The sequence below is a fragment of the Phaenicophaeus curvirostris genome, chromosome 2 (assembly GCF_032191515.1).
Source record: "Phaenicophaeus curvirostris isolate KB17595 chromosome 2, BPBGC_Pcur_1.0, whole genome shotgun sequence".
Classification (NCBI taxonomy): domain Eukaryota; kingdom Metazoa; phylum Chordata; class Aves; order Cuculiformes; family Cuculidae; genus Phaenicophaeus; species Phaenicophaeus curvirostris.
Genome location: NC_091393.1, coordinates 57,756,045 through 57,777,387, shown reverse-complemented (window position 1 = coordinate 57,777,387; position 21,343 = coordinate 57,756,045). Strand labels below are relative to the sequence as shown.

At 37.7% G+C, this 21,343-nt stretch overlaps 1 protein-coding gene across 1 annotated transcript in view; it reads right to left on the bottom strand.

The window, feature by feature from the left end:
* Window positions 1-417: 417 nt before the first annotated feature.
* Window positions 418-21,343, bottom strand: part of EPM2A (EPM2A glucan phosphatase, laforin) — a 41,123-nt gene continuing 20,197 nt past the window's right edge. Inside the window, exons 3-4 of the mRNA XM_069852177.1 lie at window positions 3,817-4,058; window positions 418-2,400 (exon numbers count right to left, since the gene is read on the bottom strand). Coding sequence (XP_069708278.1) covers window positions 2,120-2,400; window positions 3,817-4,058 — 523 coding nt within the window. The 3' untranslated portion in view covers window positions 418-2,119. The remainder of the gene's footprint in view (window positions 2,401-3,816; window positions 4,059-21,343) is intronic.

Below are 21,343 nucleotides of genomic sequence, written 5' to 3'. Positions count from 1 at the left end.
AAGTAAAACTTGAGTTCTACTATCTACTTCTTAATGCCATCCTCCTCAGTGCTTGATTTTGAGGGGCACACGGTGGTAAAAGCTTATAATTTTTACTTCAAACTCAGTCAAAATGAGGTAAATTTTGGATGCTTCTGGACACTCAGCTGCAGCTCTGCATGTTCACACAAAAGCCCAAGTGCCAGACAGCAACAGTGGCACCCCCTCTGCTTTCTGCATCAGGCTATCTCATTTTTTTGGTCTTTGGAAGCACCAGAGGTGCCACTTTTTTGAGATTTCCTTCTCAATAGCCTATCAAAACTGATACAGCATAGCATACAAGAAATGGGCTGTTACCATTAAAGTGGCTGGCCCCACCCCTGTATAGAAATATCAGTCATGACCCTTTTTGCTATTCATGAAATTAGGAGCCAAAGACATAGGATAAATTGGTCTGCTGGAACTGTCATTTTGTTTTTATTTAATAGAGAACTTTAATCATCCATGTTATAAACAGTGTTATCTCAAAGCAAAAAATAAATAAATTCAGAAACAAAGTCAAAATCAAATGCACACATACAGAATATCTTAAATATTTTTGCTTTTGAATATGAGTGAAGCATAGGATATGTTGTTATGTTACGTTACGTTACGTTACGTTATGTTATGTTATGCTATGCTATGCTATGCTATGCTATGCTATGCTATGCTATGCTATGCTATGCTATGTTATTATAATGTCATGTCATGTCATTCTAGACATTCTCCATGAAGAGTTCATATCTAATAGTTTCTCCATTAAGTATTCAGATAATCTATGTATATCAGCTAAACTACTTGGCAATGACTGGGTCTTTAGAGGGACAAGTTGGCTGTAAAAAATGAGACTTCACTGAAGAACTAACAAATACAAATTAGGTTCTTCATGTTTATGCATCCTTAAATCTCTCTTCCTTAGGAAATTATTTCTCTTCCTTCTTTCTTTGACTTAACCTACAGCAAATTTGTTTTACTTGAGCAGGGCTGGAAGCTGCTGGTGCCACTGCTTAATTTAGCTAAGGGACTAAGAAGCACTGCAAAACATTATGGATCATCCACAAAGTCTTGAGAAATCCTTCTCAGAGTTGCTCTTTGCTCCTATGCAGAAATGTATTAACTTCACTTGGCTACATCTACCATCTGTGAACACCCACACACTGCTTGTGCAAGAAGGAGAGACTTCTGCTGTAGTGAAGAAATTCATCTAGGTCAACCACACAGAGGCTGTGATGTCAGTCATGCGCAAACGCTTATCATGCAGTTCCAATAGGTCCTGTTTTAGCCCAGTGGTTACTGCTTAGATTGACTTGGCACCTAGGGAACCCACTGTACAGCACTGCATAGACCGGAAGAGCAAAATGTATCTTTGATTTAGAGATCTCATAGCCTAGGATAATGTAATAAGTAGTACTCTGTTGCAGTGAAAAACTACAACTGCAGTAAGTGGAGCTGTTTCCTCTCTTCATGTCACATCCCAGCATAACCGACGTGTTATTAACTAGATAGGCAAAAAGAGTAGATTTTTGTTCACTGCATTAAACATTAGCTTTTTGTTTAAGAAAATCAGCTGAAAAATAAGCTTCCTTCTGGTCCTTCTCATTAATGCAGTTTGTTGCCAAATTTCTGGAAAACACTTCAATAATGTACATTCCACCTAAAATAACTGAGCAAGTTTTGACAACGATCAGCTCCATCCTAACCTGAATCTTAATCCAGTCAAACTTCGTATCTGTTTTTCTGAGAATGCCTTCTCCTTCTCGTCATTGAAATATTGCTAACTCTATTTCACCTCACATCTTTAGTGCCTACCCTAAAACCTCAGTTCCTTTAGGCAAGTACTTAAAAGAAAATCTTAGTTTCCCTTTGCAGAGTTTCTAGGTCTCATACTTGCAGCAAAAAGCTTGAAAACACGAATCATATCAGCTTAAAGAAAGCAAATTAAAAAAAACCCCAAAGGCACTTTTTTTTAACAAAATTTTCACAACTTTTAAGACAAGTTTATAATCTGAAGAGGAGAGGTATGACTCCAACTTATGTTTTCTAAGTCCTCACAGTTCAAATGTAAGGATTCCTCTTCACCTTCTTTTCCTCTTCTGTTTTGCTACTCTTGTATTTTGCATGAGGAACGAAGATGCCCAAATTTCTGGTAGAAATCATCTTCAGCACGAATCAGAGCTTCCTCATCAATGTAGACAGCTGGTCTCCTGGAAGCCAAAAAGTACTGCACTTTACGCAGGCTCCATCCCATCACATACTTCAGCCAGCCACTGACAGCAGCCGTAGACCTGCCAACACCAGCATTGCAATGAACGTAGACAGTGTGTCCATTCTCCAGCAGCCCGTGCAAGAGGCAGACAGCTTGTGGCAACATCTGTATTCTTCCTAAGGTTAAAAACAAGGCATATTCATTTGCATTTGAGAGAGCTAGGTTTACAGTTGACATGTCTGCACAGGCTCATGTACTATGAATCACAACAGCAAACCTGACATATTTTGGTTCTGTTGGGTTTTGGTTTTCAAAACGACCTTCTACCCTAACCTTTGTTTCTTCTGGCAACGTAGATTCACATCACATAAAATCTGTAAAATGCCCTAAGTCTTCTCTAAATATACATGTTGATTAACACTGAACGTGTATGGCATATTCATTTTCACAGGGACTGAGATAAGGCAGCAATTCATATTGAACTCCACATCTTATATAGCTTTAAGGTTAGCAAGCCAAAAGTGTGATGGTTTTTAGTACCAAAGGTTTGTGAAGCTACCCATGTACTGCTGCTTTCCAAAACACTGTAATGAAGGCCATTATGTCAATAATAAGTGAGGGAAGGAGAGCAGAAGAGTACTTTCCTGTAGAACTTAATATTGTTATAATTTAATTGTGTATTAAGTATGTGGTTAAACTACACAGAACAGTCTTTCTCACTCCTGAAGGGGTGACTATACCATATTTCCTGATGCCTTTCTCCCTGTTGCCCTAGGAACTGGAGCTGCAAACATCAGAGCCTGATTTTCCTCACGACACAGATGAGCACTGACGTTAAGACCTTTCAAGTCACAGTTTTAAGGTCTCCTGTCTTCCCTGATGTCCTATTACTGGTATGACGGTTCTCTACTTAGGACAGCAGTATTTCACTCTATTGAAAGCACTCTTCTCCTTGTAGGCTACTCACTCAAAACCACACACACTTTCTAACATACTGGTTGGAAATACAATTTTGAACTGAGTATTCTAATGAAAGAATTAAAAATAATAACAATTTATTTAACAACATGAGGTGCAACATGGGTATTTAAAATTAATTACAAATAATTATATAATTGACTCTATGGATATTTATCAGACCGGGATACTACAGTTAAAGAAAAAATTATTTGCTGGGGGAGGGAAACATCAGAGACAGATATACAGTACTGTCTCTCCATTTTTAATCAGCAAGGTTGGCAAGCTTTCCTGCTGTGCAAGCTTGCAGTCTTCCACCTACACAACGTATTTTCATTACATGGGCTGAATTCAAGCTGAAAGCAAAAACAGTCAAGCAGTTATCAACGCCATACAGCTTTAAAGTCAAATATACATGTACCGCCAGACATGAAGTGCTTTAGATGGCCTCTCTGTCTACAAGAAAAGATGAACAATTTTTTTAGAGACAATACAAATAGGAATTACGCGTTGTGTGTTCACTATATTTTTACGTAAAATTTACACAGCAAAAAACACAGTCATGAAAGTGACAGATCAGTAACTCAAAGGGTTTGTTAGTATTAATTTAGCTCCAAGAGTGGTCTGAGCATTACCTTCAGTACTCATGTCTGGGGTTGGCATCCAGACATAGGCAAGACCTTCCTCTTTATACAGTTTCATGAGGATTTCAGGGCTCATAGGTTCTGGGTAGCGGTTGCATCCCGAAGAATTCTGAACAATGTCCCATTCAGTCTGAAAGTTCATCACAGCTGTTATACCCAGCTCGTGCTTCAGCTTGACAGTCACATGCTCCAGCTGCCGAGGGCAACTTCCCAGCCAGATGTTCGGCAGAATTCTACCATTAAGAAAACATTGCAGTGGGATTGATTAAAATACCTTAACAAAGAAAAAGCCAAGTTCAGCAGTGTTCCAGCTCAAATCTGTTTAGCATCTTTACACAACCATTGCTAAGCGCAGCTTTTCCATGTCATGCAGTAAGAAGCTTCTTATTTCCTTACAGTTAGGTTGGTAATGTTTGATGCTGGGAATCAAGTTCCTATCCTACCACAAAGAGCCAGATGGTCTGAGAAAAAAATTAAGAGCATAATTAGTAGCACAGGTCTCCAAGGCATCCATCACTAAGCTTGCAATGGAAACTTACTAACATCACAGATTAGAATAAGAAAACTCTGAACATTCATGCAATTTGTACCAAAAAAAAAAATATGGAGATCTAAAGACTCACATGATCCAGATCTGAATTATTTTAGTAATAAGCCAAAAGCATAGAACTCTCACAGCTTCTTAGCTAACACCACAATGAAGAAACTAGATCAGGGAAACAAAAAACTCTTGATGTAAACTACCCTTCTGCGAGAAAACTCCAAATTGAATGAATTATTCTCTCCTCATTTTTCTCTGCTCTTCTGGAGTTTAGTGGGAGTCACTTGTAGAATTATAATACATGTCTAACTCCCCTCAGGGCCTGAAGAAACAGAAATTTTGCAAGGAAACTCAGGAGGCATGTAGGATGAATAAACATCCCTCATTCTGGTACTTATCCAAATCGAATTCCAAGACACTTATAGTTTTCCCATTGTTAATTATCATAAAACTACTGTATGTCTCAACACATTTTTGACATAAATATAAACTGCGGATTAAGAGACTTGGTTTTAAATGAGGATTTTTAATCTACACATGCAATTAAATTAATGGTATCTTTGACTGACTATTTAAATGCAGAAATTAGTGATCTACTTCAATTTTTTTGCTTGCATAAACTTCTATTTTTAACATGCTATCCAGAAACTACACAAAACATCCCTGCAGTTGAACATTCAACTTTGTAAACATAGTTGATAAACTGCAAAAAGCACAGCAAATCTACAATAAACGCAAGATCCTCAAAAATAAAACGCCTGCTATGCTTCTCCTATTGTCTTTTCCAATTTTAATCTCTGAGACAAATCAGAAAATTTTTATTGTTATTTAGGAGCAGTCACTCCTATAAACAGTCCTTAAATTATGAGGTAGCTATTTCCATTCACAGTAATAAGTATTTACTAGCATTTAATTAAGACCTGTAATTGAAAATTATTAAATCCTGCTATGTTACTACTGTAAGGCTGGCAAAAAAAAAAAAAAAAAAGCAAAAAAAAACCCAACCCTTCAGACCTAGGAAGCACTTATTATTGTTGTTTCCTTTGTTTCAGCTGCATCCACATATATAACATATCAGCTACACAAAGAGACTTTTGCCTTAACAGCCCCTGTTCCAGTGAGATAATGTGCTTGATCTCAGTAGATGGCAACTGAGTCCAATTTAGACAAAAATATTATGTAGTAAATAACCATTTCAACCATGTTTCAACAGTGGGCTTGTTTGAAGAGATTTGACTTAGTTTTTGTTTCGCATCCATGTTATGGTCTAGAACACAATGTGAGTATTTCCCACTGCTAACAGAAAATGCATTTGTTCCTAAGCAGTAGGCAAGCTTTAATTCAAAATTCAGAAATTGAGATTTTACACCTTGAAGTTGTTTTTGTCACTTTTTTCATGCTCCTGAACACTACCTTTCTAAGGCAAAGAACATATGGAAAGGAAGAAGTTTTAATACACAGGCTCTTAATTTCTTCAGCTAGAAATTAAATTTAGTTCATTTATTAAGAAATATCAATACCCAGTGGTAAACTGAAGGAAATCCAAGAAAGCACAACTGTGTACTACCTTTAGGAATGAGGCACAATTCCACGTGCTGGCACAGGAAGGAAGCTTTACAAAATTGCCCAAAAGCCAACATAACCAGCTCAAGCACTCCCGCTGACCAAAGGGATTAGTGAAGGCCTCACTGCCCCACTTCCCATGTGCCAGCCCTACAGCAAACTCCATCCTAGCCTGAAAGAGTGCTGCCAGGCTTCCATCATAGGGATCCATCACAATGATCAGAGCATTTCAAGGTGGGGAATGTAAGTTAAAGTGCCCTGATAGACACTGATGAGTGGCTAGCGATGAGCAATGCCCACAAAACTTTGTAACAGGGAAAGAAAACTGGCAATGTCACAAATCTTTTGTGACAATATGAGGAAATTCTTTAAAGAACAAGATTAGTATCCTTCCTTCAAAGGCTTTCCTGGGATCTCATACATACGTAATTCTCTTGATATTTTGGGAAATATCTAATACAGTAAGTTACATTGACAGGAGTGCAAAAGTGTGTTTTCTAGCATTCGATTGAATCAGTAGTGAATAAAGCATTCCTGAGATAAAGAAAATTCTGAGTAGTACTCTTGCTTACAGATAAATCAACGCTTTACGATTTTTTTTTCACAATGATTATTTAGTGGGCAAACATCATAGTTGTGCTATCTGCAAGACCACTGGGGTATAACTCATGTGTTTATTCTGATTTTGCAGCCTAACAGGTCTTGTCCATGACAAGAAAGCCTGTATTTCACAACAACAAATGCATTAGGAAAAAAATTTTCACAGAAAGGGTCATTGGGCACTGGAACAGGCTGCCCAGAGAGGTGGTTGAGTCACCTTCCCTGGAGGTGTTTAAGGGATGGGTGGACAAGACACTGAGGGGCATGGCTTAGTGATTGATAGGAATGGTTGGACTCGATGATCCGGTGGGTCTCTTCCAACCTGGTGATTCTATGATTCTATGATTTACTGAAGAATCTAATGAATTTACTAAGTTTTTATCACTGTCTTTCCCTACAGTTAACCAAAATAGTGGTGGCATTCAGAGAATTACCAAAACAACATATTTAAGGAAGACATTTCTTGTGAATCATTTTTCTGATCAGGTCCTAGTTTAGTCTGTAAGAGGCTAAAGAAGCAGCCTCGAACTTGGTCTTCAAGCTCATTACTACCCACCTCCAAATGTCTAAAAAGTCTTGGTCTTGCTGGTCAAGGCTTAACCGCTCTTTTACTAGGAAAACAGTCCATGCAGAAAACAGTACAGCAGAACTGTCCTATTGGCCAATTTATGTAAAAATCCTGGGATACTACTGCATATTACCTCTATTTCCATTTGGCTTTATCTGGTTCAAACCCAGACCTTACCTTACATCAGAAGGAAAGAATGAAAGGATCAGTACACAGGTGATTACAGAAACTGATGAAGAGTTTAGCAGCTGTATTTTATATATAGATTTTTGATACCCATACTGAGGGCTTAATTATGCTAAGAACTAGGGAAACTTAGATATTAAACAAAGCAAGAAAGTAATAATTTAATTTTTACATCTCTTTCCATAATAGTATGACTTTTAACTTTCCTTTTCCAATGTTGCCTTTCTTCTTTATGTTGCCGCTGTAATTCAGTAGGTAACTAGGCTTTAGCCATAAGCATATTTGGCCTGGGTAGCAGATCTCTTCTACTTTCCCCCCTCAACTGTCATGTAGTATTGCTCTGAGCTGTCTGACAGCTGCTACCTTCCAGCTCAGATGTGGTTGTTACCCAGCAGCAGATTAAGTGATCCTTACACATAGTTCAAAAAATTTAGGAATTATGTGTGATTGATAAATCTATAATCTTCTCAGCCATTAATCCTTGTAATATTCCCCAAATATTACAACAGGATGGTGTTTTAATGAAGTTCTACAGGAATTCTGTTTTAATATAAAAATGGCATTTCATCATTGTACGTGTTAACTCCCTGTGTTACTACGGATAGTAACCCATGCTTGGTCTCAGAAGACATGGTCAATTCAGTTAGAAAGTTTATCAATGAAGAAATCACTGACAGTAACATCAAAAATATTCAGCTAACTTCTGGGATTACAACTTGTAGATTGTTTAAAACCCCTTTCTTTAAAGCTACTTTCTGTAAAGTTACTTTAAGCCTGCCCTACGCTTGAGTTCTCTACAGTACTATAGAGATAATATTTACATACCTTAAGGGGACTTCGAGTGATTAAATGAATGAATGGATGTGAGAAGCTTGAATCTGAATTTGTGGTAACAAGGGCTAAATGCTAGGCAGGTGTTTGCTCAGTTCACTTAATTTACAGAGGCCAGATTAAAGGCTGAGGAGTTAAAAACCTGCCTTTTTACTTGTAAACTGAGAAAACCAACAACGATTTATCACTACCAGGAAATAAATATGGAACACTCTGAAATCACTTGCATGGTTATTTTCCAGCTGTCATCACACTTAAATTACTTTTAATGATGCAGATATACATTGCACTTGGTTGCTTCCCCCCAGGACCCTGCACAGCCTGGATTGAATTATAATAATCCACTATGAATGCATCTGAAACAAATGCATTCTGTTTAATCAATGTATATGCAAATAGTCTTCCCTTCTGTGGCAACGAAAGATTAACGTTCTGATACCTTTTTTTTAATGGGGCAGATTGCATTCTCCAAGCTAGAGGAAATGTTCCCAAAATGCGACATATTAATCTTAGACCTTCATGGACAGTTCAAAACCAACCCAGCAACTGTAGTTGGAGGAATCCAATTCACAGGGAGAATGACCCGTCCTAGGGGAAGATACCCCAGGCTACTGAATCAGGCAGTCATCTCCTCCTCCACAACTCAGGTGTCTGTGCTGCCTCTTAAGCAGCTCCTGTGTTACTTTTCTTGGTAATGGTTTAAGACAAATGGACACCAAATTGAAATTTCCTTAAGTTGCTGAGCTGTCTGCTGAGATGACTCAAGTACTGTTTCCAGATCTGTTCAGTCATCAGTGTACAAGGAGAGGCATATTACAATCTCTCCTAAAATTTAAGGAGCCACATCTCTTACAGAAAAGGGCCGGATTCAAGCCTTTGGGGAATACATTTCATCACAACATCTATTCAGGTACAACATTTCAGATGCCCTTCTGTCCCTATAGTTGCCAGCTTTAATCAAGAAAGAGGACTTTGCCAAACTAAGAGTAAGTACTAATATATTTTTCATTGGTTATTGGCAACAGAGTGATCCATCAACCACGCAGGTTTTTTTTATTTTTGACCAAGGTCCAGTGCATTATTTTAAATGAAAAGTGAAGCATTGATTCAACTTTCAGCACCAGGTCAAGATGCAGCTTGATGTTAAAGCTTGCAATTCACTTCAGTTGTCTTTACCAGTCTTCCTTAGATCCCACTAAGCATCTGATGACAGCAAGATGAGAGCTGATATATATATACACATAAAGACAGAGCAATTTAGCTGAAATACCAAACAAAACAATCATTAAATCAGCCGTGTCCTCCTTTAAGGCTTTTCTTTCCTAAAGGTGTAGCATGCTACTACAGTTACATGTAGCTTGCAGCAAAATTTATTCTGCATTCCCAGAAGATCAACAACTATAATTCAGTCAATTTATCTCCAGCATTTTGTGATGCTCATATGCATATGAGGAATTTTTTGTACTGATGTACTTCTATTACCCTGATACCACTACAAGCAAGCAGCCCAAGGGTTATATAGGCCTGAAGTACAACTCAGTTAGAATTGGATTTTGGAACACTGTAAATATTGGAGACTGCTTCCAATTACAGTGGATTCCCACTTCCTCCACTGATGGCACTGGAGTAGTAACTGGTTCAGAATTTTTTTAATGGAAAATGATGATCTATGTGAACCAAAAGCTTGCACTGAAACTTTCTACTTTTAACCACATTTAAACTAGTTGAAAGACCAACTGTCTGATGAGAAATAAAAGGAGATAGAGGGATGACAGTAAAAACCCTCCTACCTCTCTTTCCCTCTCCCTCATTTGACACAAAAGACATTTCCATAAGTGTTGCTTTGAGCATATTCAGAATAACAATACACAAAATCCTACCAGCTGTGGCTGAGATTCTCTTTTGTCTTTTCTCTACCCTCTGCCTTGTGACAAGGCACATAACTCTAAATGGTGATACTACTGGATTACGATGACCCAGAACTATCATCCTGTATGTGCTCTTTCTTTTGCCATTTGCATCCTTGTAACAACATATAGCAGCTCATTATTAGGCACATGCATGGCTTCCCTGAAGCACCGAATTAGCCATCTCTCTTCTGGGCCTTCCTTGTTCTTTTCTCCTGAACCTGCGACAGTGAAAATACTAAGAGCACTTGCTAGAAATCAAATGAGGTTCCTGTACCTTTGTCAGAGTAATCTAAAAACTTTACTTAGATAGCTATCTAATGTCATGAAATGCATTTACAAATAGAAAGATTTTCAAATGACCAAATTCTGCTTTCCAGTGCTAGATCTGAACACTTTGAAGTTTTGCTTGATATGCAGAAAGCACACTGATGACTGTCTTCACCTTCAAAATATTTTGCTCATGTCCAATATGAATAGTGCAGTCACGGGTCACAGAGACATCTTCTTGTCTCAAAAAATGAACACAAAGAACAGATTATTCCCTTCAACTCCGAAAAAATCATTTTACTCATTTAAAAATAACCAACACACACCCACACAGCCTGGTAGTCTTTACACACGTAACACTTGCTTGTCGTATTTTCAATCTTCCTTAAGATGTTATGCCCAGTACTGGAAAGAAGTCTAACCATTTCTGACAAGAACTGAAGATTAGTTACTTCTTGTACCTCAAAGGCTACATCCTTCTTTGTCATTCCCTGACTATCCTTGGTACAGCATGACACCATTGACCTATATTCAACATGCAATTCTCTTCAAGTTAAGATTTCTTACAAGAGATGAACCTACTCAAGAAGAGATGCAAATATGCCCAAAACAGAATTACTAATTTTATTAGTTACAACTAATTTTATTAGTTACAACTGCCAGTGGTATTAAATAAAACTAAATGAATATGCAGGAAAGGAGCAGATGAGATTCACAGTTGATGAACGCATCTCAGTAATACGTTTCGGAATAAATAATCTGAGAACCTCACATATATCACCGAGTTTTAAGCTAACTATAATCAATTTAAAAGGGAAACAGTACATGCTTGCAGTGATGTTTGGTGAAAGTGTTGCTTTATAGAGAGATCAAAGTGGTAATATTAGACTGTACAAAGAAGTAAACTGAAACTAATAGAAAATTCATAGTAATTTTCTAAAGATCAATGATTCATTCTATGCACTCAAATTTTGAAATTTTTATTAATTATTTTATTATATCAAAAAAAGATACAGAAAAATGAAAATGTTCAGAATGCACTAGATGCCAGCTATTTCTTGTGGAAATACTTTCCTGTGAGGGCAGACTAAGAATTTAGCATTTTTAAGAGGGAATTGTATGACTGCTTAAAGATAAAATACAAGAGAGAGGCAAATCAACTGGCTTTATCTACCTAAAAGAGGTAAAGAATCTTAACGTCCATATAGTTCCACCTACAATGCAACTACCAAGAGATGAGAAAAATGGCAGGGTTTATCTTTTTTTTTTTTAATTCTTGTCTCTTCCTCCAAAATACTGACAGCATCATCAGATTTCAAAATAGAAGAGTCCCTGGTTTGATCTCATACAAGAATTCTGATTTCATTACATTCTCTTTAAATAAAGGATAGAGAGATCTCTGAGCAAAATGCCTCCTTACCGATGACATAATAATGTAGAACTGAGGGGGCTACAACACTGACATTTCATTGCACATTGTACAGGGCATGTGGGTAAATGGTTGTGGTCTTAATCCCTTCTTCTGCTGATTTATTGATAAATCTCCTTGCAGAAGACAAGCTGATGGAGGCTTTGTGATGAGAGGCTTAACTTAAATAGGATTGACTTAACACAATCTGATGCACTCAATTGCCCAGCACGCAGACACGCACCACTGGCCACAGTAGGAAAGCAAGGTCTAACTCACAGAACATGAAGATGTAATAGCTGGGCTTAATAAGATCACTCTTATCAACCAAGATGGAATAAATGGCCATAATCTTAGCAGAAGTCATCAGAGACAAGTGCTGATTAATGATAAAACTATATACTACTGAAACGACACAGCTGGAGACCTTGTAAAAACTACTTATATTTTTGAACAAAATATTGCTTTTACCTAAATGTCAAATGCAGAAGGAGCACAAGTCATTGCTTATAAATTTGTTCTGCTTTGCTACTGAAAGAGTGCACTTTATTGCAAAGTTAAAATTTCTACCCCAGGGCTTTAAATGAGGAGAATTAAATAGACTACAATGAAGTTCCAAGCTAGTTTTTTTCTTATTATTATTTGGCACTGTGATGAAAAGTAATTAAGCTCTGGCAAATTTTCTTCTTAGATGTAATTTGGACTACTTATTTAGCCTCTCACATGGGAGAAGACTTGGCAATGAAAAAGAAACACCTGCTTTTATCACTTTAGAACAACACTTTGTCAGCTTAGAAATATGCAAAGTTTCTCAAGCCCTTGAGTTCTGAGTGTTATGCTTAATAGTATCTCATTTATTCCATGTTCACAGAGTTATGCATGAATGTGGCATCAAACTACCTCATTTGCTGATGTGCAGAGCAAATAAGCCATTAAGATTTGACCTCAAGCTGACAATGTGCTAAAATGAAAACAGGTAAGAATAATATCAAAACAATAACTGAAATATAAGGTTACCCAGACATCCAGCTACAAAGCAGTTCCAGTGGTACAGTGCCCGCAGGTTCCGCTGTCTTAAGAGCAGGTATCCACAGCATCAGCTTGATGGCAAAACAGGGCTTGGTTGCCCCCTCTTCACCTACCAGTCTGCATTTACAGCAGCTGGTATGGTGTACTTTTCAGGTTATGAGACAAGGAGAAAACATGCTAAAGCCTAAGCAAAGCACAGGTCTCCTCATCATTCATAACGTTCTGGTGGTTTCTGACTCTGGGGAAGCCTGTAGGCTATGTCTGCTTTATGGATTGTCCTAGCTTTGAATGCACCAGGGGTACAGGACCAGAAGGATCCATGCGACACAGTCAATCACCTAAGAGAAGTTTAGTCCAGATGGATCCACAAAGTTTTCTGTTTATGACTCATTTTCCCTTTCCATGGCAACCCCAAATATTCCCTTATGAGAAGCATAAGAGCTTTATTAGAAGAAACTCACAAAAACTTAAGGACAACTGCAGAGATCAAGGGCATTTCTAACAACCTGTACTCTGCCATAGCAGGGAACATTTTTGATGAAAACACCTAGACAACTGGGAAGTAAACCACATCCCACACTGCAAAAATTACAATACTACTCAGATAGATAAGCAGTACCACTATGCCCGAGAGTCACAAAATAATCCCTCTATTGTATTCAGTACTGGTGGACCATCTTCAGGAGGAATGGGAAGAAGGAAGAAAAACACCTGGAAGAGCCCAGCAGAGGGTAACAAACGATCATAGATTTAGAAGACAAGTTTTCAGAGAAAAGACTTAAACAACTGAGGCTTGATATCAAAATGAAAATGCTGAGATGTTCCAACCTCAACCACTCTATGATTTTGGGGAAAAAGACAGGAGTTTTCAAGTACATGGCTATATCCACCCAAAAGATGCCTATGAAGGGGCAGGATACTAATTTGTTTTCCAAGTTTTCTGTGGATAGGAGAAGAACAATTAAATTGTGCTAGGAAGATTTAAGCTGAGATGAAGAAAGCTTTACAATGGTATGAATAGTAAGGTAATTGAATGGAAGAGTAACAGGACTGTAGAGTTCCATCACTGAGATGAGAATGTATTTAAGGTCAGGCTGGATAAACCTGGAATTATTTAAATATAATTGAGAATAAGTTAGACCAAGGAAATGGACTGGATGCTTTTTGAAGTTTCTGTGAGCCTATGATCTACGATACTATAATCATAAACTTTTATTTCCACCTCTGGGATCACTACCTATATTAATTTATCAAGCTCCATCTTGAAATAATTTAGGTTCCTTGTCCTCCCTGTTCTATCTGAAAGGTCATGCCAGAATTCAGGCATTATTCCTTTGATGTCAGAAACCTTGTTCTAATTTACACTCTAAATTAATTCAGAAGCAATTAATATCTGTTTGATCTTAAAGAAGGTTCAATTTCAATAATTCTTCTTCCACCTTTATACTAAATCCTGAATGTCTTTTACAAATAGTAATAGATCTTCTTTCTCAGATTTCATTTAATATGCTGTCTATCTCAGACACCAGAAGTAGTCAAGCTATAGTAGCACAGACTTCCTTGCAAGCCAATTAATTTTGTTCCAACTTCAGCATCATAAAATCTACACAGCCTGTGGAAAATGCCCTCATTCATTCCAAGTTAGCTGAGGTATCTCTGCTTTTCACTGCAGTTTGTGATGAAGGCATATCTTACATCAGAGAATCCCTGACAGAAACAAAACCAACTGTTACATCATTTTGTATTTTAAATGGGTTTGCAAAACCAAATTTGCTATTCTTATTCCTCCCCTGGCACAGAGAATGTAAAGTTCCAACAAGAAACCTTGGGAATTCTTTTTGCGGGGTATCTCCTGACCACAAAGTTCTATGAAGAAGGCAACACAAGAGAGGCAATGAATCCCCATTAACAGGGATTGCAGCATTACCTTAAAGGTCTGATAGATGAGATGAACCAGCCTGATACAACTAACCATTTCCATGCCAGGACTACAACATGTTCCAGACCTGTCCCACCTTGAGGAATGGAAGTGCAAAAGGGACTGTAAACCATCTTTGTTCTTCTGACACAATAACAGAACAAATTTATCTAATTTTTTCTCTAGGATAAGTGTGCATGCTCCAATAAATTCAATGGAATTGCTCTCATTAAGCTTGCAGTACATTTGAATATATACAGGGAAAGAAATACACTATAAATTCTTCTCCCCTCTCACTCACCTTAAAAAGCTTAAAGACAGTATCTTTATGTCTTATACATTTTTTATAATCTATTTTATCTCTACTCTAGATATGATCTAAAATAACTTAGTCACCCAAGACTTTATGTACATGGCAAAACTAAATTATGGAAGACAAAATTTTATCCTCCCTGTATTTGAAGTGAAATATCTCATGTCATATTTCACCATGTATTTCTACTGTGAAGATAAGAAAGTGATCATTCATCAGCACACCAATGTCTTGTAGGAGATGATGTCCAGGTCTAGCCTTACAAGACTTCATCAGACTTTATTTTCAAACACACACACAAGTCTTCCAGTGATGCCTAAGGAGCACAGAGCATGCAGTAGAAAGCAGGGTTTGCCTTTGTAGGGAATGACTCTTCTTGTAATTTCTTTTGTGTAAACAGTAGCTGAAGCAAACGATTAATTAATTAATTATAAAAATACAGCCTGAGAAGAGAAACAGGTTCCAAGGCATGTACTGAACAACCTGGAAACGACTCCTCTCCTGGCTTGTGAGGATGCTTAAATGCTCCAATTATAGAGTCTTGCCTCATGCACCCATGGTTGCTAACAATTACTTCCTGCGTATGTCTCTGTTAGGTTGCCAATATTCCCATTTGTTTTGAGTTAGAACAAATACTTGGAAACATGAGAACAGCCTACTAAACTAAGCCAGATCATAATAACCCATGGATATCTCAGTGTTAGGAATGAGAACTTCTAACATTAACACTTGGCAATGGGAATGATGCCACTGCTGGCACCTTTAAGTTAAAGCATCTTAACAAAATTGACTTAAAAAGCTACAGATGAACTTCAAGTTAGTGCCTGAGAAGTTTCAGGAATCACTGGTAAAATCATCTTACGTCTTCTTTCAGAGTTAACTTATTAGCAGCTGCTTAGAAATCTAGACCGCAAACATTTTATAGAAGATAGATACACTTTTCAAAATGCAGCATTTGGATCCAGTGGAAAAGCTTTCCAATGCTTCAGAAGCAAGTACATATTCACGAAAATTATGTAATTGCAAAGCCTAGTTTATTGCAAAGTGGCCTTGTGATCCACAATGGCAGCATCTGAACACATACAAAATGCTGGCATTTCCTCAGAAGTGCAACAGTCAGAGGAAAAAGCACATCCCTTGTGGTACCATCAAAATACAGCTTGATGGGCTCTGTACCTGTGTTCATTCCACTTATGATATTTATCCAGAATTTGTAAGCCCATATCAGATATTTATATTAATTTTAAAAAGGGACAGATACATTCTGAAGTACCAGAGGCTGGGGAAGAACATCTTAGAAATACTGAGAAAAACTGAATCAATGCATCACCACAGTCAGCTATGTAAATATCTAAAATAATATGTTCCCACAACAACATCAAATCAAAGGGAAAACAGCTGCATGGTGCTACCATAATAAAAGTGTCAGACAACCTAATTTTTGCTAACATACCCGGTTACTAGATTATAAACATAAAATTAATAACCCTGGTGGATGATTTGCCAACCTGAAAGGTTGAGGCTGAGACTCTAACAGTCACCAAGAGGCCCCAGAAGGACCTGAGAAGGTCCTTTCATCACATTACTGCAAAGTATATTAGGATCGCTTGAAGAAGTCTTGGATGTCAAAAGATAAAAAATCATTTTACTTAAATTTTACGAACAAACAATGTTTCATGGAAGTCCAAAGATCAACAAGAATTGTCTGGTTTTAAAATTATCAAATTTTTTAACCAGATTTCTTTCTTTTTTTCTAGCAATACCATTTCACCTGCTTGAAAACTGGAATTGCAGGCATTTGAATAAATATATTGAAGTGATCTCCTATTACTAAAGCTTATGTAAATGTGTTTGCATTCCGGGCTGAAGCCTGACTTTGTGAATTTGTAAAACATTACTCATACGAACAGCCTTATAACACAGACTGCAAACATATTTGAGAAGCTTTTTACCCCTTTCACCTCACCAGATCAAAGCAACTCGGCATTACAGGAATCTGAGCAATTCAGCCTTCTGCAGTGAAATCAGTAGTTTATGCTGTGTTTGGGAATGGTCTGCACACAGCTAACTCTTCAAACTGGCAGCCAGACTGCAGAAAGAAGGAGTACTAAAAATATAGATGGGAAGGGAAGGGAAGGGAAGGGAAGGGAAGGGAAGGGAAGGGAAGGGAAGGGAAGGGAAGGGAAGGGAAGGGAAGGGAAGGGAAGGGAAGGGAAGGGAAGGGAAGGGAAGGGAAGGGAAGGGAAGGGAAGGGAAGGGAAGGGAAGGGAAGGGAAGGGAAGGGAAGGGAAGGGAAGGGAAGGGAAGGGAAGGGAAGGGAAGGGAAGGGAAGGGAAGGGAAGGGAAGGGAAGGGAAGGGAAGGGAAGGGAAGGGAAGGGAAGGGAAGGGAAGGGAAGGGAAGGGAAGGGAAGGGAAGGGAAGGGAAGGGAAGGGAAGGGAAGGGAAGGGAAGGGAAGGGAAGGGAAGGGAAGGGAAGGGAAGGGAAGGGAAGGGAAGGGAAGGGAAGGGAAGGGAAGGGAAGGGAAGGGAAGGGAAGGGAAGGGAAGGGAAGGGAAGGGAAGGGAAGGGAAGGGAAGGGAAGGGAAGGGCAGAGCTTCTATTTCATTATTGATTTTATTTCTATTACACATTTTCTTCTATCTATTGAAACTGAAATGCATACATCCCCTTTTTCATCTTCTTACATGCTTAAGATGATCTTTTCTATTATTAGATTTTTCACATCAAAGAAAAAAGTAATTTCATTTAAACTTACAAACCACGGTGTCTATTGAACCAATAAAGGAGAAATCCATATTTCTTATACCTTGGCAATGTCTATGACATCTGACTCAATTTTTATCATAGTTCACAAGAGGACATACATTAAACTTCTGAACAGTGGCAAAGATTATGTACCTGACTCCCTGAAATTAAATTTCCCAAAGTATAAGCATTAAAGGAGGGAATGAAAGATTTTGCATTCAGCTTCTTGATATGTTCCCTGGGAAAACAAACAAAGATTATTTCTTTGGGTTTTGTTTTTTTTCTTGCAGAGAGAAAATTATATATGGGAAAATATACCAGTAATTTGATAATCTCTAGTTACTTTTGGGAAATAAAATACTCAAGTTTCAGAGACAAATTTCAAAGAAACTAGAGCTACATTCAAGTTTCCTTTCTAATAAATCATTTCTTATCCCTTTGGTAGGATTCTACATATTGTTATATGGAGGAACTTTTTAAAAATTATCTTGTGAATATCTAGAGCATTTAAGCATGAAAATTTGCATTTATATATTTATATATATTTATATATTTATAAAAATTAATGAAGACAGAGGTAGAATTCACAAATTCACAGCTTCAGCCTGCTACTGTTTAAAATGACATATCTTTTACACTTTCTCTGTTTCATTTGAGTCGAAACAATTAAGCAGTTGTTTATTTCAGATTTTTCTGACTTACAGGTTACCCATTTCAGAAATACAGTCTACACTGAGCAAGAAAACACCAAACCAGCTGGTGCTAATGAGCTATCTGATGGTGTCACCTTTAACATCTAGAGACTGAAAACTCTCTCATTTTGCAGGTTTTTTTTTCCCCTGTGTCAGTTGAAGGTTGGCTGGGCCAACTTGCCCTAGCAGTTGTGCCTGTGAAAAAAACACGGGAAGGGAAAGCAGAGTGGGTATATACTGCAAACACAAACCTGTCAGTTGTAAATTATAGAATCATCTTAGTGAAGTTTCTTCAATAACAACCACATATCTGCATTCACTCCCTCATGGTAAATAAATAGCAATAAGGTTGAGCATACAATCTCTGCTTTTGAGAAAAAAAGCTCCTGCTATCTTTAGATAAACTATATTAAGAAATGGCAGCAATTACAGGGAACCTAATAAATGCATGTAAAAGCTAAGGGGAAATAAATATCTGCAAGAGAACTGGAACATCATCTTTGGTGAAAGCGCAATGCTGCCCCTTCCCAGTCATCCTGGCTGTGAGCTAAATTGCCCAGGATTTCACAATCTCAGTCAATTTCATTCACAGTCGGCAACACTAGCAAATTGCTTTCCAATGGAGACAGAACTTTACTCTCTTGCTGACAGCCTGAATGTCAAAGAGTAAAAAGGCAGGAAAAAGGGCTGAAGACCTCCAGAAGAAATTCAGACAAAGGACAGGGAGGCATAGTGAAATGGAAAGAAAAATTAGAACTAGGTTTTGCTCCCTAACACTGGTACCTCACATAAAATCCATATTTATTAGACTATTCACATTTGTCTATTATATCCCACAGAGACAAACAAAAAATAAATGTTTGCTCCTCAAGGGTTTTTCATGGAGGATGCCCAGTCTTTCTTCTGGTTTTTGCTCCCAGAATGGCACAGGACTGCAAGGTTTTCTTAAGAAGTAAGGAAATAATTTTATGCAGTGACACACCTATGAAAAGATCCACCGTAAAAAGCAACAGTGGTTTCAAACAAACATTACCCATTACCAGTCAGCTGATGAAAGGCGCTCATCTTGCTATCATTGGCCAGCGTCTGCTTGCAATAGTTTTATTAACAAAATATTCATTCCTGAACAATCACCCCCTACATAAATAGTTCTCAATCAAATGCCTGTTTCAAATGCCACATATGGATGGCAGAATGGTAAAGAAAAATTTGGAAAAACACCCACATAAAACTCACAAGAATATCCAGCCAGCATGTTAAGCTCCCCTTTAGCTTGTTGTGTCCTGTTGCCCACTCCCTGTTTGGAAATCACTTGACTAAATTACTAGATTTTTTGATTTGATCTCTTATTTCAGGTTTCCTTCTAAAACACCTTGCAAGCCTTGAGTTCCTGGCATGTGAAATAAAGCCAGCCCTTTCCATAAAGCAGCAGACAGATTTGCAGCTGCCTCTCCTCCTGCCATGTCACAACACTCAGTGCAACTCAGCTACAGACTTCCTATCAACTTCTTTAAATTATTTTAAAAATATTTAAAATTTGTCATATTCATCGAGCTGACTAGAAGCACCTTGAACAATACTCAATTTATGCATTTAAATTATTTGGTTTCCAAAGGAATATCACATCTAATAATTGCTGCCCTGCAGAGACTCGTGCTAATGTGGCGTTACAAAGCACCAGGACTCCTGCTGTAGTCCCATTGCTTATCCTGCTGCCATGCACCTGTTGATAGCCCAGCTGTGGCACTGAACAGAATTATATTAACTAGGTGGAATATTAACTAGGAATATTATAGGTGGAAGTACATTAAGAGCTTTGTTGCTGCAAAAGCTCCCTTTTTTTCTCTAATTACTCTTTAAGGTTTTTAGCAATACTTTCTGGATGGTATTGCATTACCGTACCACTTCCCTAGCCATCAAAGGTTAGGGAAGCCAACTGGTTCCTCTGCAGCTGAGCCACATGATGGTTTGAAGGGCCTTGGCATTACTGCTGAATATGATTCAGAATGAATTTAGGAAAAAACAGCTTTTTCAGATGTGTGACATCTAAAAGATTTCCTTTATCTTTCTTTGCAGGGATAAGGAATGGAAAGAAATTCACAACCCTGCTTTCCCTCATGAGGAGTAAAACGAAGGCAAATAATGAAGGCACTGTAGAAGCCATTTCTTGCTAGTACAGATGAGTACTGGGCATTACATCGGGGTATTCAGTGCCTTCTGAACTGTGAAAATATTCTGTGTTTCATTAGAAATGTATTGATTTTCATTAAAACTAAAATCCACACATCAGTAGGATTTGCCCTCATTGGGATATTAAGAATTATTCTAATTTCTCTATAACCTAAAGCAATGTAAAATTCCACATAAACTAATCTTTTAAATGTTATGTTATTTAGACTATAAATATGAACAGTTCAAAATTATTAATTTATCAATAACGCTGACAACATGCAGTATAGCTTTATAGAAATGGGAGAAAACACTCAGAAAAGCCAGTGAATCTTAATAATGCCTGCAATTTGAAAAATATTAATAGTTTGCAGTTTGCTAGTTTTCAGTCCCATTTGCTGCCAAAATCATTCCCTCCCCCAGTTTTATTATAGTTACAGAAATAATTTACCATTCATCTGCCATTATTTCAACAGTGTCATCCCAATGTCTAGAAAATATTTTGTGTTCCTCAGTCACTACAGTACACAACAAACGTGGCACCGTGCTGGCTTGTTGCCATTCATCAGATCTAACAGACCTCTCACCGTATGTATAAGTACTGCTGGGAATTCAAACACTAATGACAGTCATACAAAAATCTTTAATCTAAAAGCTCTGTGATTTTTATTTTTGGAAAAAATTACAGCACCCATTTAAGTGCAAGATTTTGCTTGTTACCATGGCACATACAAGAAATGCAATTAGAAATTAGTAACTGTGATCCAGGAGTTCCCA